This window comes from Brassica napus, chromosome A3 (genome assembly GCF_020379485.1).
Source record: "Brassica napus cultivar Da-Ae chromosome A3, Da-Ae, whole genome shotgun sequence".
Lineage (NCBI taxonomy): Eukaryota > Viridiplantae > Streptophyta > Magnoliopsida > Brassicales > Brassicaceae > Brassica > Brassica napus.
In genome coordinates this window covers 13,739,144-13,758,787 of record NC_063436.1, presented here as the reverse complement: position 1 = coordinate 13,758,787, position 19,644 = coordinate 13,739,144, and the positions used below count along the sequence as shown (strand labels likewise).

General features: G+C 33.6%; 1 protein-coding gene, 1 long non-coding RNA gene and 1 pseudogene across 2 annotated transcripts; 1 reads left to right on the top strand and 2 right to left on the bottom strand.

Moving 5' to 3' along the window:
• Positions 1–1,406: 1,406 nt before the first annotated feature.
• On the top strand, positions 1,407–2,608 carry LOC125606927. The gene is made up of 2 exons (XR_007338179.1): positions 1,407–1,752; positions 1,873–2,608. It is a non-coding gene; the product is annotated as an uncharacterized LOC125606927 (long non-coding RNA).
• A 3,169-nt stretch (positions 2,609–5,777) lies between these two features.
• LOC106379513 (cysteine-rich receptor-like protein kinase 38) lies at positions 5,778–8,888 on the bottom strand. The gene is made up of 7 exons (XM_048776074.1): positions 7,888–8,888; positions 7,698–7,805; positions 7,496–7,629; positions 7,221–7,431; positions 6,904–7,141; positions 6,404–6,545; positions 5,778–6,310 (listed from the first exon to the last, which is right to left on the bottom strand). Exons 1-7 carry the CDS (start codon positions 8,711–8,713, stop codon positions 5,999–6,001), a joined length of 1,971 nt encoding a protein of 656 aa, XP_048632031.1. The 5' UTR covers positions 8,714–8,888; the 3' UTR covers positions 5,778–5,998.
• Positions 8,889–10,778: 1,890 nt separating this feature from the next.
• LOC125606926 lies at positions 10,779–14,202 on the bottom strand (annotated as a pseudogene).
• Between the last annotated feature and the right edge of the window lie 5,442 nt (positions 14,203–19,644).

Here is a 19,644-nt window from a genome sequence, read left to right as displayed (position 1 = left end):
AGATTTATATTGTATTTATTATGTCTTCAATTTAGAAAATTTTGTATTAAAGAGTAGTTATTATCAGTGACATTTATACATAATTAATTTAAAGTTTTAAAGGTTAATTTATATTTATATTTTTATTTAATAGTATAGATACTAGATCTGGGACGGATCGGGTATCCGGAGAATTTTAAGGTATCTAGATCCTTATCCGGCGGATCCATGATTTTAATATCTTTATCCGGATCCGGGGTTCACGGATATCCGGGTATCGGATATCCTTCTCAAAATTATAATATCCAACGGATATCCGGATCAGGATTTAGATCCTTAAAATAAATAAATAATATTAATATATAAAATATTAACAATAATTTAAAACTAAAAAATATATATAATATTTTTAATTATTTCTATGTATTAATATTACAAAATTTACATAAAATTTATATATACTATTATAAAATGAAAATATAATAAATAAATTTAGTTTTTATATATAGATACTACTACTTTTGAAATAATTATTAATAAAATTTACGGATCCGGATTCGGATCCAATTTGACGGATCTAATACTATACTATCTGGATCCAGATTCGGTCCTCCTGGATATCCTGATTTTTGGATCGGATCTGAATCGGATCTCGGATCGAATCCGGATCTCAGATATAAGTTTGAGGCCTAATAGATACGTCATGCCCTTTTCCTTTTTTTTCTTTTGTCAGTGATATTTTTTTTTTGTTTCAACTGAGATCTCAGTGATATTTCGTTTATTGATATATAACCAAGACAAGAAAATTCAGAGAACATTTTGAAAACATAATGTCGTGGATTTTAATTTGGTCCATCGAAATTATGTTACATAATATAATAATGTACAAACCAATCATGACTCATGACGGTGTAACGGTTGAAGGATTCATGGTAGGGTCGAAAGACTAACCAAGAAAGTTCCCTGAACTTTCTTTACAGTTTCCTTTGACAAGTTTTTTGTTTTTATTTGGGAATAGACCCTCAACCGAAGAGCATCTTTAAAGAATATCTAGTTAATCATAAAGTAGAAAATAAGAAAATTGGAGAGAGAACAAGAGTTGAGTTCTCGTTTGAGTACGTAGGCCAACAGCAGTGGAAAGAGATCCACTTGGGTTTCTTAAAAGTAAAAGAAAACATTTTAAGAAAATAAAATTACCACAAGATGACATGTGTAATCTGAAATTTGTTTCAATTATAATAAGACAAGTGTAGAAATGATCTCTTAATAAAAGGGTTTCACTTCTTCCGCGAGAGACGAACTCCTTTTTCTTTCTTACCTTTTGTAATTTTTCTGTTTTTATATTCATGAGAGATGAAATGAAAGCTTCCCACTACTGATATGACCTTATGATAACCTTACTAGAATCATTTCTTCCACTTGTTTCCACATGAAAAGCTTAACTATTTAATTTACATTTAAATTTAATTAGTTAAACAAAATTAATTAAAATAATAATATTTTATTCGCTAGAAACTCCAACTGATTCACCAGATCACATGAACAGAAAAAGAATATTAAAACTAGGGAAAGTGACTCTCCCACTCGGAAGCCATAGATGTTGCGTTCAACTTTTCAGATCTTCTACTTTTTCGGTGGTTCGGCTTTGCCGCCGCTGAGGGAGGATCTTCGTCATCTTTCCTCCTTTCTAAGGCGTTTCTTGTTTCCCTATTATTTACGAAAGGCGTGGCTTTGTTGGGGTAAGAGTCATTGGTGGTCGCGGTAGTCTCAGTGGTATGGATTTATGATAGTCCAAGTGTTGACTATTCCTCATGAGATGAGATGCCTATGGCGTCGTATTACACTCCTTTGTTGATCTATGGTTGTTTCTTCGACCTTGCTTTGTTTTTACAGAGGTTTTGGGTGGTGTTTACTCTGTGGAAAATTGGCATCGTCTAGAGTGTTTTAGCAGGTTGTTGGTGCTCTTGAACACAGACCTAAGATCTGAATTTTCCAGCTTTGCGATTCTGGTGTTCAAATTTTCTGTGATGCGGTAAACTGTGATGCTGTGTTTTTGTGGGACCTCTCTCAAGTATGGTCTCTATGTTTGAGGTTATGTTTGCGCCCTTGCCTCGGTATGTGCTTTGTTTTTATGTTTTATAAAGTGGTTCTTGGTTGATAAAGTTAGCTGTTCTGCTTCATGGTGCTTTTGGAAGTTTCGAGTGGTGGTGAAGCTTTGCTTTGGATAAGACTTTCCTATCTGTTTACCACTGGACAAGTGTTTTGGTTTCTTAACCTTCGAATTTCAATAGTAGGAGAAAGAGAAGACTATCTTCAGTGTATTAAGACATGTTTCCGGCGACGTGTTTCCTTCATGTTCAAGCTGAGCTCTACTCAAGGTGCTAGTGTGGATAAAAACAGAACATCCAGCTATGAAGTAAAATTAACTTTGGACAGTGCAGTCTCTTTTGTATCTCAATAAACCTTTGTTTGGGATAGGCTCACAAAAATCTTCGAGTCAGGCGAGTGATTATAGAATCTTCCTGTACAAAAGCAAGAAAAGCTATCCTCAATCCAGAGAAGTTTCCAGCGTTGAGGTCTCTGACCTATGCTATCCTCCATTCCACGTAAATATAGTTTTTACTTTTTAGCATGCGGTCTAGTGTCGTGACTAATTGATTCTCAGACTTGAGACGTAGAGAAGCAAGAGTTGCCCAAGAGTTCTTCCACATGCTACCCCACCTAGTTGTTCCAACTTTTATATTATGTTAAGCCGAAAAGAAAACTGAGAAAACTGTTATAATGTCCCTGCTCACGGCTAATATGTCTTACACGTCCACTCTCTCAGTCTGTGGGCCCAGATCTATGCGAAGATAATACGTTAATTTTTTGGAGGTTCATTAACCATTTTACTGACCCTACAATCACTACATGACATTTTTTGTGCTTTGGCTTCACTTGCACGATATCTTGAATCACTTCATGTAGCTCACACATCCTTCTACTACTCACTCCAGATCAACCACGTTTAACTCTAGAGTTCTAAATGGATGTGTGCCCAAAAAGGTAAGCGCACTTTGGTGACATAGGTAGCCAAATCAATTCTCTTAAGACTTTCCACATATACCAAAAATCAAGATGTTACAATTCACTCTACTCACAGAACGCAATGCCCCTATTGTGCACCACGACAGGTCTTAAGACGCCACTCGGGTCAAAACCGAGATGGCTAACTAGCTCTGATATTACTCATAACCGCTCCGACCGCCTACGGCTAATATGCTTTCCACAACCGCTCTCTATTCCGTGCGAAGACGGTGCCTTAATGATTTGGAGATTCATTAGTCATGTTTACTGACCCTACAATCATCACATGAAATTTTCCATGTGATTTGTCCTTACTCGCATGACACCTTGAATCACTTCCTGATAGGTAAACCATCATTCTACTAATCCAGATCAAACATATTTAACTCTGGAGTTCTAAACGGATGTGTGCCCAAAAAGTAACCGCACTTTCCACATATACAAGAAATCGAAATCTTACAATTGTATTCAAGGGTTCACAACCGTATGTAAAGAGTATATTATAGGGTACATATTAACCACTTGATGTAACTGAATTAGTTAGAAATGTCAGAGCTTAGCTTACTACATAACCTCCTTGTACATTGACACTAATATTAAGAAGATATTTTTCATTTGTTAATCAAACTTTTAATATGGTATCAAAGCTTACGTCAGAGCTTAGTTACTACTATATAAGCTCCTTGTGCATTGACACTAATATTAAGAGGATATTTTCATTTGTTAATTACACTCTTAATATGGTATCAAAACTTACTCTTTGATCATGAGCACTTCTCTGATTTATCTTCATCTTCTTAGTTCGTCATCTCTTCGAACTGATCACCTACGCCATCCTCTCCTTCATCTTCTGATTCTGAATCTAACGAATCTGTGTTCTCCGCTCTTTCCATTTCTTGTTTTGATTCTGATGGCAAAGATTTTGAGTTCTTCTCCGCTTCTGCTTGACGATTTTCCTCCTCAACACAACTCTTAGCTTCTGATTCGTTAATCCGATAGCAACGAAAATCCATACGCCTTGCACAGCTCTGACCGTGCCGGCTTGCAGCTCGTTACAAATCGTCTAACGAATGGTGCGGACTTTCATTTATGACGTTGATCGGTTCAAATGGCCTTGAATGTTCGCAACAAACTCAGATTTGTTACTGGTAAAATCTCTAAACCTCCTGATGATCACGTTGATATTGGATCTTGGTCTCACTGTAACGATGTGGTAGCAACTTGGCTCATGAGCTCTGTTAGAAAGAAGATAGGTTAGATCATGTTGTTTATTTCTACTGTTGAGGGTATTTGGAAGAATCTTAGAGCATGTTTATCCCTAAGAAACTCAATTTGGGTTTCTTAAGTTTTTTTTTTGTTAAAAAAAAATAATTAAAAAGCAAACCAATTACGGGCCGCCACGAGTTAGTGGGGTCCGCGAACAGTGTAAGAAACTCACTAAAATCGGTTCTTAATTAGTAATATTTGTAACCGATCCTTAAGGGTTTTGTGGGGACCCACGCACTAAAAACCTCGCTAAGGACCCCGGATAAACATGCTCTTATGAGTCGTTTCAAACAAGATGATGCACCTCAAGTATTTGAAATAGAGCAACTGATTAGCACTATTCAACAGGGGTCTATGGACATTAGTTCATACTACACTTAGCTCATCACTCTTTGGGAAGAGTACAAGAATTACGTTGAACTTCCTTTGTGGACTTATGGTAAATGTGATGTGGTATTGCTGCATTGTGGGAGAGCTTACAGGAAAGAAGCAAGGTGACCAAACCAGACACCATATCTTGATGCTTAAACTTCTACCTACAGTGGAGAATGTGTTTAACATCGTTGTTAAAGATGAACGTCAAAAGATGATCAAGCCTATCATTCATTCTGATCATGTTGTTTTCTATGCTCATGGTCATACTGTTCTCCTCAGGCCTATGCTCAAGCCTATGCTTCTCCTCAACAATCTGGTGGTTCTGAATTTGTTGATGCTTACAACAACTATCGTCCCAAGCGATCTCTCTGCACACATTGTGGTATCTTGGGTCATACAGTCAATAAATGTTACCAAATCTATGGTTATCCACCAGGCTATCACCTTATTCTGGAAATGTCACTCGTCCTCCTTCATCTGGAAATTACAGGCCTCAATCTGTTGCATCTAATCCTGGTTCACGCCTTCGTTTCCAGTTAAGACTTTTCAGCAGTCATCTCGACTGGCTAATCAAAAGCAATTTCAGTCTAAAGACTCTACTGCTGCTCAGGCCACGGTTGATGTTGCTGATATCAAGTCTTTCAGCCTTCTCAGTCATATGATATGCAAGTTTCGAAGTTGACTGCAAAATAGACATCAAAGAAATTAATTAAATGTACTATACCAAGTATAGTTTAAATTCTGTCATATAAAATTGCCATTACCTTCCAATCATCTTACAGTTGTTGGCACTTGTTTGTACAAGAAACAGCCAACTTCGAACTTCGTTTACTACATTTTTGAGGAAATGATGAACATCTTCCATTTGGGGTTGATCTCTTCATATAACTTCGTAACAATATTCTTTTACAAACAAGTGCCAACAACTGTTTTTTTTTTTTTTTTTTTGCTAAAACTGCGTATCAATCTTAGATAGGATTTTATATTCCGTTTATTTTCTCAGTATTATTTAGTTAAATAATTTAAATTTAATAAACTCCAACATAAAGGAAATGGATTAGCAAAACAAATGCATAGAAGTAAAGGATAAATGTCCCAAATAAATAGTAAGCATCATTATGAATTAATTTCTTGGATAATTTTGAAACAAACTTTTAGAAAATAAATACCATCATCAACTAGACGACACTAATTTGATTGATTACTGATCATGAACAACGAGAGTATTTCCAAAGAAAGAAGAATTTTCTACTAATGTAATTTAAGAATTAATGCACACTTAGATGTATGAGTTTACAGAGAGGTCTCCAATTCAACGAGGACTTAACTCGGTGACTGATAACTTGTTCAATGACTGAGTACTAGCTTCACCTTTGGCTTGATTCATTTCATCGATTTTATGCAACTCGGTCGTGGTGAAAGCAGCAGTGGTAGGTAAAGGAATCGCGATAGTGTCACTACCAAGCCATTGAATAACAAAACTCATTGTCGGTCTCTTTGCAACGTTCTCTTGAACACACAGCAAACCAATATGGATGAATCTCAGGATTTCATTTGTTGGGGTCCTACTCAAGACAGGATCGATGATACTCGCAGCCTCACCGGCCACCCAACACTTCCAAGCCTAGTGTACATTATCATAAATTTACATTCAATCAACTTCTGAGACTCATTTGTGTGTTCAATTAAGCAAAAAGAGTGATAACTATATGCTTACGTATGCGGGGAGCCCCATGGCTTCGAAGTAGTTATTGTTACTTTGACCAGTTATCATCTCCAAAAGCACAACCCCGAAACTGTAGACGTCTGTTTTGGCTGAAAGTCTTCCGTTCTTAATGTACTCAGGAGCCATATAGCCACTGCAATCATACAGCTGTAACGTGAGGGGTGATCTAATCCAACAATCTCTGAAATAAAGTGATATTGATGATAATCCTAAAATCAAGAATCTCTCAAATTTCTATTTATAAAATAACATCATCCATGAGTATCTATGTAAGAAATCGATAGCATCCAAGTCTAATATAAATCATACTAATTGAGTTAAGGAAATTGATCAAATTCTAACTTCATGTTTAGTCTAATTTGTGAAATAAATTTCAAGTTCTCCTTTTAATACGTTCTCCTTATTGTTTATATTTAATAGTTTATATTATTGATTTCAGTCGGTTTTATTTCGCAATTTTCAATCATAATTGTTCGCGGTCCTATACTTACAAGGTTCCAACGCGCCTCCTTGTCACTCCTCGAGTCTGGTCCATGTCAAATAACCTCGCCATCCCAAAGTCCGAAACTTTAGGGTTCATCTCAGCATCTAGAAGAACATTGCTCGCCTTCAAGTCTCGGTGGATAATCCTCAGCTGAGAATCTTCGTGTAGATAAAGAAGACCTCGAGCAACGCCTTCTATGATTTTGTACCTCACATTCCATGTTAGCAGCACACGCTTCTCTTCATCTACAGATTTCCAAAGAATAATCGATACTAAAACTTTATAGTTCCAAAAATGCAGCATCTCCTAGGGAAAAAGGCTTACTGAATATGAAGTGATCAAGACTTGAATTAGGGACATGCTCGTAGATAAGAATATCTTCTTCTCCTTCACTACAAAAACCTAGAAGCTTAACTAGATTCCTATGTTGGAGTCTTGTCAAGAGTGAGACCTCATTCCTGAACTCAATCTCTCCTTGCCCTGAGCCTCTTGTTAATCTCTTTACAGCTATTTCTTGCCCACTCGGTAATATCCCCTAAAAAATAATTCTCAAGATAAGATCTTTGACCCATATAATGATTTTATACAAGTTTGTTTACCTTGTAGACAGATCCAAATCCACCTTGGCCAATCTTATTTTCAAGGGAGAAGTCACCGGTTGCGAGTAGGACCATGGTAAGATCGAACTTCAGCATAAACTGACTATCGGAAATACAGTCCTGCTCTGTCCAGACTAACCAAAAGAAACTTATGAGCAAGCATATACATTGTCAAAGCTGACTGTAAATAATGAGAGCGTACCACTGGTTTCCTCTTTAGATTTTTTTATCTGACGATAAGCTCTGATCAGACCAAGAAGCACCAACAGATTAATGACTGTAGGAATCACAACTATCGCAATAATTTTTCCTGCAAAACTTTACTCTTCTTTAATGTAGAATCTCAAATAATTATATAGGCGGCAATTAACATAGCTCAAAAAATTTCAAACCTTTCAAGCTAGTAACAGATATTGCATGTGCTTGAGGAATCAAAGGTCTAGGAGGGGCAGGAACTCTTGTTATATTAGCAAAAGCACCGTAAAAAGGGTAAAGATCCCACCGGAAAAGACAGCTCGGTCGACAAACTGTACCTCCTTGTTTTCCCCAAGACGTATCTCTAAAATAGGTAACGCACTCTTCCAGACAACTCTTACACTCGCCGGAAGTTATGTCGGGTGTGCATTGCATCATCATGTAAACATTTGGAAACTCGACAAACTCTGCATTAGCTACTCCATAATACTTGAGAACCGATGCAGAAGTGTTGACGGTTGTAGCCTCAAGTGTTCGGTTAACGGTTGCTTCCCATTCTTGGCGGAATAGGGTCATGTTCTTGGCGGATGAGCCGATATTGAGAGGACTTGCGTCAAGCGTAGCTGGTCCAAGATCGAGTTTCTGAAAAGTTGAGTTGTTTGTTGTACGTACAAGACAAGATACCTGGTCCGCATCGTCACCGTCCCAATTGAACGATTCAACGCGATCAGAACAGCGTTGTTTTATCAGTTGAATCGCTTTTTCCACGCAGTTGATACAAGCTTGCCGCTCGTATCCTCTTCGGCATAAGGCAACGGCGTGAACGCTATTGAGTGAGGCGTTGTAGAATCCACGGTTGGTGATGACTTGAGAAGCAAGAGAGGAGAAGACAGAGTTGCGGTTTTGGCCATAGCTACTGTTGGCGAGGAAGGTGTCACCTACGCAGAGGAAGCCAGCTTTAACTCCGTTGAGAGTTTCAATAAGAAGGGAAATAAAGAGGAAAATCGTAGCAATTTTTTTCATTATAATTGTTATGAAATGAGAGATTTGGTTTTGGTCGAGGATTCATCTACTAGCCCGTCCCAGCTTACTTCCTCCACGGAATGAATCCAAGAATATATCTCATTGACCAATTCAATGACCATTCAAGTCATCCTCATGTTCACATATAGAGTCTTCGTTAAGGCGTTAACATACCAGCGCCGAGTTGAAGTATTTATTCGTTGTTACCCTTTCAATACGGCCACTGTGTCAACTTTCTTTTCTGCTTTCGTATAATAAAAGTTGGAATAATTAGAATTCGTGGCCGACTCTTGCTTCTTTACCTCGAAAGAGTCCCAATATCTAGGGCCCCTAAGTGGCTAAGCATATAAATTATTTTTGCAAGTAGTAGCAGATGTCTTCACTAAAATACTTGGATGACGGTCCAACTTGAGAGGCTATTAGAAAATATATCTGCGGCTTTATTTATATACTAAGTTGAGATCTGCGCAAGGCGCATAGTAAAAATGTTTAATAAAATTTTACTCAACATACATAGACTACATGTCTGATTAATTGTAAGATCCACATGAGTGACTTAAAAGTCAACCATAATTTTGGAATACCCTTCCCTCAAGAATAAATCAAATTAAGACTAATTAATTTTTTTGTAAGAGTCGTATAAATATTATCATCCTCAATACAATTGTGAAATGTTTAATTAGAAAAACAACACGGCGTTTAAAAGATTTTGTGAACGACGCGAACTTTGTTTACCTATTAGAATTATATTACTTGTTGTTTTACTTTACTTAATTAAGGATAAAAAGATAATATGTAAAACTAAATTGACATTTTAAAATAACAATAGTGGAAAATTTTACTTTACTATGACATTTAATATGAAATAGTCCATCTGAACAAGTCTAACAAGAAACATTTGGCAGCTCTGTTTCTAACAAAAAATTATGACACTCTAACTCCATTGGAAATTTCTAAATTGGCTGCTTGACGAATTGACTCCATTCAGATCTACTTGTTTACCAACTCCATTAGAAATTCCCAAGTTGGCTGCTTGACGACTTGACTCGATTCAGATCTACTTGTCTATACTAACTCTTGTAGAAATTTTCAAGTTGGCTGCTTGTCTGGTTGACTCCACTCAAATCTACTTCTTAATATTTTTTGGAAATAAGAATCAGTTCAAAATTTTTTTTTTTTTCGAATTTTAAGTCTTCGGCCAAAAAGTAATAATATTGTTTGGAAATGGAAACGACGTTGTTTTACAAGTCTTGAACTTTGGATGACACTGCATGCCACTTGACTTTGAGTAATACGGACAACAAAATCTTTCGCCACATAGTTTACGTGTGAGCGAAAACTAAAGGGAAGAAAAGTCTTTCTTTTCTTTGTAGAAACGTTATAGCCTAAAAGTTAAAGTTTAAAAAATTCTACATCCAAGTCTAAGATTTAAATTCTAAACTATATAATTTCTTGCATGTTATAATTGATCATCATATGTAATATAGTTAGATTATACGATGATGTAACGTCGGTGTTAAGAAAAAAATCTCTGTCTCGTTCCTTTCTCTATTTTTGTTTTACCGTCAAAGGACTCTTACAAATTAAGATCAGACGTTAATTATTTATATAGATGGAAAAATATGTTCTCTTATTTACCTTATATGTCTTTTACTTTTATTTTCCTTTTAACTAATGGCTTCATAGATACCAACTTCTTCTTTCGGCGTTGAAAACTTCAGTTACCGATCTTTGGAGGGGCATATTATGATTCATTGAAATTATAATAAGAAATTGTCAATCAAAATACTTCCTTTCGATTGACAATCCAAAAAGTCATTTTGACACATTTTCTTATTACGTAAAGTAACACTTATTAATTCTAATGCAATTTATATCTTTTTAGTATTAATAAAAATTAGAAATTGTTTTAAATTTATAAATAGTTTTATTTATCTAAAATATTATTGGTAAAATAAATATAATTATTAAATATATAAATTAATAGTAATCATTTTTTAATTTGTGTACAAAAGTCAAAATGCTACTCTGTGTGAAACAAAAACGTTTTTGTTGAGGGTTCTAGAACTTAAAATTGTATTTATTCATACTTTTTACTACTACTTTTCTAAATTAAATTCAATTAGAATATTTGTCACACCTTCAAACAACATATAATTTAACAATTGATAACTCAACGAGAACTCAATTCTGTGAGGACATTGCACCATCTTCAGATTGAGAATGACTCTCTGTGAAAGCAGGAGCCTTAGGCAAGGGAATGGTGATGGTCTCACTGCCAAGCCAAACCATTACAGAGCTCATTGTTGGTCTATTTGTTGCGTTCTCTTGAACAAACAACAAACCAGTCTGGATCAGCTTAATGATCTCGACACTAGAATTTTTTACCAATAAAGGATCAATTATAACCTCAGGCCTTCCTTCAGCCCATCTCTTCCATGCCTGAACCAAAAGAAAAGTTATATGCTTACTTTCTACATAGGTTTGAAGATACACAAAGATTGTTATGTGAAAAAAACTTACAAAAAGTGCAATTCCTTCTCCTTCAAAGCTATTATTTCTTTGACCACTTATCATCTCTAGAAGCACAACACCGAAGCTAAATACATCAGATTTAGCTGATATTTGCCCATGATTCAGGTATTCAGGAGCCATATATCCACTGCATATGTGCATATAATAACGTTAATTTACGTTTTGTTTCAGCTTGAGTTTCATCGGTTTCAAACAGCCGCGCTGTCCCAAAATCTGCAACTTTTGGATTCATCTCTGCATCTAAAAGGATGTTGCTTGTCTTCAAGTCTCGGTGAATAATCTTCAGCTGAGAATCTTCATGGAGATAAACAAGACCTCGAGCAATGCCTTCTATAATTTTAAACCTCACTTCCCACGTAAGAAGTGAACGCTTTTCCTCATCTGCAGATTTAGAAGAAACACTTTTATCGCTAAGAGTCTCTAAAAACTAAAGAAAATGCAGTTCACAGAGCCTATCCAAAATTATTTTAGAATAAAAAATAAATAAATAATTATATTATAATTTTATATAATATTACATTTTATCTTTTTATAATAATATTTTTACTATTATATATCTTCCAGAATTTTTTTACTGTATGTTATATCAGAGAATTAATTTATAAGTTTTTTAAAGTATGGCTCTTGTATACTTCTTTTTACTGTATGGCTCTTGTATACTATATTAGAATGTTTCATATAAATGTTCTGTTCCGGCTATGGTCTTTCGAAGTCTTACCAAAGATAAAGCGGTCAAGACTTGAGTGGGAGACAAATTCGTAGACAAGAATCTCTTCATCTCCTTCATTACAGAAACCAAGCAGCTTAACCAGATTCTTATGCTGGAGTCTTGTCAAGAGTAAAACCTCATTTCTAAACTCTATACCTCCTTCTGAACCTCTGGCTAATCTCTTCACCGCTATCTCTTTCCCGTTAAGTAGTGTCCCCTGAAACCGGCACATTCTCAAGATTTGTTACTCATCCAAGACCAAGATCTCAATAATAGATAACAACTCTATATATTAATAATGTGAGAACTATATTGATTTATAAAGTTCTTACTAAAAAAAAAACTTTTTTATGAATTTATTAATCTGAAAAGTTATTAATTTAAAGATAATTGGCTTTTCTAGTTTTTTTCTAAAGATACTTTTTTGATAAAAATATTTTAGTTCATACATTGTATATTGACTAAATTTATACATCTGAATTTCTTTTTATTAGATTATTTGATATATTTTGTGTAATACCTATCTTAGAATACAAAAGCATTTTTTATATGTAATCCAAGAAAACAACATCAAAATGAAAAAAAATTAGAGTTTATATTCATTATAAATAAAAAATTGTGTTGCTTATGTTTAGATAGAATTTATATAAGTTTTATATAGTAATTATTAATTTAGGTTTTTAATGGGACTATACATTTATCTAAGTTTTTTCTTAATTTTCTTATTTTCTGTAATTTGAAACCAATGTTTTATAAATTTATTTTATTATTTTTTCAAATATTAATTTATAGAATTTATATTATATTACCTTATAGACAGTTCCAAATCCACCTTGCCCAAGCTTATTTTCAGGCGAAAAGTCAGCCGTTGCCAATAAGATCATATCAAGATTGAACCGTAACATAAGTTGACCATCTGAATCAGAGTATTCTGCACAACCAACTATAATGAAAAGAAATAAGTCATTACAAAGCTTGACGGGAGCAAGAAACAAGGTGCGCTTACCATTTGTTCCGTTGTTTAATTTTCTCGTCCAAGACTTTACTTTGTAGAAACCAATAAATACCACAAGATTAAAGAAAGTAAAAACCACAATTATCGTGATAATTCCCCAGTGCATGCTTCTTCCTGAAATTTTTAAATCCTTGTAAATTAGTCTGAGAACCTCTTTATTATATATATATATATTTTTTTTTTTTTTTTTCTTTCTGAAAGCTACATCTTTATTATGTTTACAACATATGTTTTACCTTTCTTATTTGGTATAGAGCTCCCCTTTTCCTGAAGCTGAGGTCTAGGAAGTGCAGAAAATCTCGTAACATTATCAAAAACACCATGGAAAGAAAATAGATCCCACCTGAAGAAACAGCTCGGAAGACTAACCATGCCCCCTGTTCTGCCCCGAAACTGTTCTCTAAAGTATTTAAGACAAGCTTCCAAACATTGCTTGCAATCTTGGGAAGTTATGTCTGGCGTGCATTGCGTCAGCATGTAAACATTCGGAAACGCTGTGAACTCGGCTTTTACGGCACTGTAGTACTTATGTACAGAGGAAGTATTAGCTTTTGTGGCAGCCACGAGGGTGTTATTAACCGTGTACTCCCACTGTTGCATGAAAAGGGTCATGTTTATAGATGGCTCGATTTGATCTGGACTTATCCCTGTAACAGGAGGACTAAGCTCGAGGTTCCCAAAAGAGTGGTTTGACGAACGTACAAGACAAGAAACACGGTCTTCATCGTCACTGCCCCAAACGAACGAATCCATGATGTTTGGACAATCCTTTTGTGTTTCCAAAGTCAATCTTTCGAGACAACTGAGGCAAGCTTTTGGCTTGAAGCCTCTTGCGCAGAGGCCAAGAGCATAAACTGCTGAGTGAAGCGTTGTAGACTCCGCCGTTAGTGAGGACTTTATTAGCAAGAGTAGAGAAGAGATTGCGGCGATTCTGAGTGTAGCTGCTGTTGCTGGCTAAGCTTCCGTAACACTTGGCGCTATTAACAACTACGAGGGTTTGAAGGAAAAAGAGAAGAGAAGAAGCGAGTACAGCAAACCTAGGAATTTCCCCATATTTTTTTGTAGTATAGCAAATGTTTTTTTTTAATGTAAGTTAGCAAATGTTTTCTTTTCTTGTACTTCTACGTTAGAAATTGTTATATATGTAGGTCTCTTTCTTTATTCCATTCCTTGGTAGGGTGAGAAAATGTGCATTGTTTATTTTAAAGATGAAAGTATGTGTTGATTATTTAAAGGGAAACTAGAGCTTGACCCGTGCAACCGCACAAATGTTTGTTTAACGATTTATGTATATATATTTTAAGACACAACAATTTATGAGTTTTTCTTGTGCTACTTTAATTTACTATTCATATCGTATATTTTGTTACTGTATTATGTTATATATTTTTTAAAAATGTATGATGAAATGTATTATTATTATATATGCGTTTGGATTAAACTAAAAATGAGTTACAAATATTCTAAAAATCCAATAGGAAGGAATATAATTTGACCCACCTATTTTGAAAAACATATCATGGGAATATAGTTAATACTATATGCAAAATATGAAGCTGATATTGTTGGAATATTTTTTTTATAAACTAATTGATGACAATATTCCAAAAAGCTTATAATAAGGATGGTTAAAACAGAAGTGAATCACGCCTAATATATATGCAAAATATTCTATTGATAAGTTATAGTAATAAGCATTGATTTTGTTTATATATGGTAATGTATATGTATTATAAGACCGAATAACGTGGAAGCTAATTTTTAAATTATTTCTCTATATTTTAAGTTCTTTTAATAGTTTGTTATTATTTGTGGGAGATTATGTTTTTGATTTGGTTAGTTAATATCTGTCGTTTTGTTTAGTTAAAATTAGATTTAGGATATGCATTAATCAACCCCTAAAAGACAAAATACTAAAAAGCAAATAAATTTATTACTTTAGTGGCATATGATTGTAAATATTGTGAAAGTCTAAGAGATATTCTATATGTGTACTTGGCTTTTAATAATATAGATTGCATCCTATAACTTTCAAACAAATTATAATTCACTCTCTATTTAAAACCTCTAACTCACTGATATATCATCTCAATAATATAGAATTTTGTCATATTGCTTTTATGACCAACCGGTAAAACCTGTAACAAAAAAACAATTAATAATACTTACCTAACACACGTATATCATGACTTTTGGAGAATCACATAGCTTGTAGAACGTGAGCGGATTCTTTCCTATTATTTTATCCACTGTGTAACCACCAATACAATTTCTGGAATAGCTTTGCCTAGGAAATGTTCATCTGTAACGGCTAGCTTGGCTACTGACGGTCGCACATCTGAAATCTATGGAGTCACCGACAATGTAAACGGCGCAGTCGCGAGGTTCGCCAACTCTTCCTTCAATCACTCTAATCTATTCGGTTTACTAGGTGGTTACATGTGCTATTCCCACGAAAATCGCCAGTTACACTTATCTTTGTTGTTGTGAATGACGTAGAATTGATCGGAGAAGATGAACTGTTTCTGTAACATTGTGTTATATTCTATTATATGCGTATGGAATAGAAATGTAAAACAATATGTATTATGAATGTTCTATTCATGTTATGTAATGCGAAATAGTTTGTTATTATTTTTTTTTATCATTTATCATTCCATTTGATGATTAATAAATAATGTATTATTTTATTCTCCAATATGTAATATACTATGTATTTTTTCCATCCTATTTGGATTTAGGGTTTATACTTTGATTTAGGGTTTAGTGATTAAAATTTAGGGTTTAGTATTTGGAAGTGGGGGTTGAGGTTTGGGTTTAGTGACTCTATCATGTATCGTTCCATTTGACGATTAATAAAAAATGTTCTATAATATGTATGTAGTATACTATGTATTTGTTCCATTCTTTTTGGGTTTAGGATTTTTACTTGGGTTTAGGGTTAATGATTAGGATTTAGGGTTTAGTATTTGGAAGGTGAGGGTTGAGGTTTGGGTTTAGTGATGTCAATTTAGGGTTTAATATTTAAAATTTAGGTTTAGGAGTTGTGTGTTGGGCTAGAGTCCTATACTATTCAAAAGTTAGGTCCGAGTTTAGTTTAATATTACATAATATTATATACTATTTTCAGATTTTGATGATTGAGTTTATGGTTTATATTTTGGGTTTTGAGTTCAGTAGTTAGGAGTTAGGGTTTAATATTTAGATGGGAGGGTGATGTTTAAAGTTTAAGGTTTATTATTTAGGGGTAGAAGTTTGGAGTAAAGTTTAGTATTTACGAGATGTGAGTTGATTTGGAATCCTATTCTATTTCAGTGATATGATGTAGAAAAATCGGATGCATATTTATGTGGTAAACAAGCGTGTGGTGTTGGTGATATTATGTTGTGTGATAATTAATTTTGGTGTGTCAAATTATCGATGTCTTCAATTTTCTTTCCGTATTACTCGCAACTTGAACAATAAAATAGTAGTACGGGATAATAAAATTTGACATAATTGTGATGGATTGAATTATATCAAAATTAATGTTCTGAACTTAATTTTCTTTTCAAACTTAGTTATTTGGCAAATTCTCCCATATTTAAACATAAAGATATATCTTTTGTTACAAAAAAATGGATATATCTTTTTCTTATATCGACACCAAAAGTTCATAACGTCAAAAGTGTTTCGTGGATTAAAAAAAAATTGAAACTCGTACGTGATGCCAACTACTATCTGATTTTTTTAAAAAAATATAAGAGAAATTTGAATGGGAAGTTTTCCAACATGGAGTTCTCAAAGAAAAAAACAAAGAAAACAAAAAATATACACTAATTTAATAATGCGTATTTCAAAGTTACAGTGAAAAGTATCTCCTTTGAGATATTTTTGATTGAGTTTTTCGTAAACTTAAAATATTATAATGGAATATTAATATTTTTAATATATGTACATATATATATATATGTATTTTGAGAATTTTATGTTGAGAGCTCTCTATTAGAATATCTCTAAATTTTCTAACTAAAAGTTCAAGACTCAATAGCTTAATTTAATATTTAAACCTTGTAATGTTATTTTTTTCACTGTTTGATTTGAATATTTGACGTATTCAAAAATAATGTGTATTATTATAGTGTTTTTCCAAATTAATTTGGAGATATTAAAACCTACAGAACGGTCAAGACGAAACTTACAAATGAAGATGTAGTTTATGGATATACTTTTTTGTAACGATTTAAATTTTGGTCCACTAGTATCAGGCCAATAAGGCCCAACAAAGCCCAACAGAGTTGTATGAAACCTAAGTCTTTTGTGTAAATACATATTGGTAAGTTGACAAAAAAATAAAATACATATTGGTAAAGTAGATTGTATAGTCTAAAAAACTGAAGTCTACAACAAACATATATTGTAGCATTTTCATTTTTCTACAAAAACTTAAAGAGTATAAATCAAACCGTTGATGAGATCCGTTGACGAGCCGTCACAGTCACTGTCGCCCCGAGTCTAGATCGACCAATCACCACTGTCACTTGCCGATTGTATCACCGAAAACTTCCTTTCTGATTGGTTTTGATGTAACCATTTAGTAAATCGCTCATATCTCTCCAACCGCTTGTTATTTCGGAAAAAAAAAAACAGGACCACCATCACAATCAACCCCCTCCTCCGCGCGCGACTTCCATGCGCCACCGTTTTATGTCGCTGCTAGTGACCGTTGACCGCTTGTAAGCCGCCGGTGACCGTTGCCGGTGAATCGACAACTCGAACGAAGCAACTTGTTGTTGACCGATAAAAAAAGAAAAGAAAAACAAAACAAACTTGTTGACCGATCAACACATTGGTTTAAATTGATTTGGTTTGGTTCGGTTAAGCCTCGTTGGTTATTGAAATTGATTCTAATTTAGGTTAACTGGTTGGTTCAACTGAAATCGATTTCCATTAAGGCATTAAGGATAATCAGTTGGTCCAATTTAATTTTAATCTGATGAGGGATAACCAGCTTGGTTCAGATTTGATCAAGTTGACCGTTGACCAGACAATAAACTTTTCTGTTAACTTTGACCAGACTACCGAATACCCATTTTTAACTCTTCGAATGCCTTTGTGACATGAGTTTTTGCCCTGGTTTTAGATTTGGAATATGTCTGAACAATTTGGATTTGTAGACACCATTTTTCCATATTGATAAGGTGAAGACTATTTTGTTTAATTTCGTACTAGTGTAGAAATTCTACTATGTATATAATTTAGTTTCAAAACTTGTTCCGTATATGTGAATCGAGTCTAGCTAAGAGTGTTATTTGTTTATTATTTTATACTTTTTAAGCTGGATATTTTAAAGGATTCAGTGGTTAAATGAAAAGAATGATATTAACCTCTTAAATATATGTTTAAATGTGAGTTTGTGTGTGAGGATTGCGTGTGCAAAAAGATGTTTGCATAAGCTGCCTTTTGTGAGATTGCGGGGACCAGGGCCGGCTTAACCGATGTATAGGCCCTGGGACAATTTTTCAAAATAGGCCCTTAACCTTTTAAAATATTGTTTATTCATAGCATAATTGTACAACTTATCAAGAAAATGAAACCAAATGCTTAAAATATTATCATGCTCATATAAGGGACTAGGGTCGGCCCGGGCTACATCCGGGGTTTCTATTTAAATTTAAAATTTTTATTATATATTTTGCATTTATGTTATTTTGATATATAAATGGTATAATCTATTATAAAACAATAAGTACATAGACAATTATAAAATTATTATCAATTGTTTATTTTTTCCTGTCTTAAAAATTTTCAAAAAAATTAATATCAAAATTTCTGATATTTTTGTTATTGGAAATTATATATATGGTGATGAGCAAAATGAAAAAAAAAAGATTAAATTTTAGTTATGTATTTGATTGGATGGATTATAGAAATGTTTTATTTCACTTGATTTTTTATAAATTCTGTTTCCAATTAATTTAATTGACACTCACCTTTAAATATACAATCCTTTTAAAATATATTTTTTCTTAAAATACAGGTTAAAAATTGTAATATCTTTTTATATTACAAACTTACAACTACGTCACTAAAACATAAATTCTACAAAATAAATTCTTAAAACAAAATTTCCGTACTTACAACCCAAATATTTAGACCCATGATCTTAATAATCATTTGTCTTACTATATAAAGTTTGATGCAAAAAATTTTTAAATGTACCACCAATCATAATTCTATTTTAGATTTAAAACCATTGAATTCACAACTTTCGCAGATGTCTTTTCAAATTTATTTGTTCCACTTTGCTCTAAGTCTGTTTTTATGTAATTGCATCATCTATATTTTTACATACATACACACACACACACACACACACACATATATATATATATATATATATATATATATAAACCAATTTTGAACAGAGATCATAATCTTATTATTATCTAAAAATTGGCTGTTGATTAAAATAGTTATTACCAAAGTAAAAAAAAATTGATGTTGTGGTTTTTATTTATATTTTAGTTGTGATGTCACATGATAATGCACTAATGCATGATATATAACCGATGTTTTTTTTATTTCTTAGAACAAAACTATAATATAATTAAAACGAAGAACCAATGAAAAAACGCTGAAGGGTAAAGACTGTATATATGTTCTCCCAGGAACAGATATCAGTGGGAAAAA

Excerpts from the sequence above, each read along its gene's own strand:
- LOC106379513 (XM_048776074.1), bottom strand. The coding sequence starts at position 8,713 with ATGAAAAAAATTGCTACGATTTTCCTCTTTATTTCCCTTCTTATTGAA. Across the intron at positions 7,630-7,697 it reads ATCTAAAGAGGAAACCAGTG|TCTGGACAGAGCAGGACTGT; the intron begins GTACGCTCTCAT and ends TCTTTTGGTTAG. Across the intron at positions 6,546-6,903 it reads AGGAGGCGCGTTGGAACCTT|TGGCTATATGGCTCCTGAGT; the intron begins GTAAGTATAGGA and ends GTATGATTGCAG.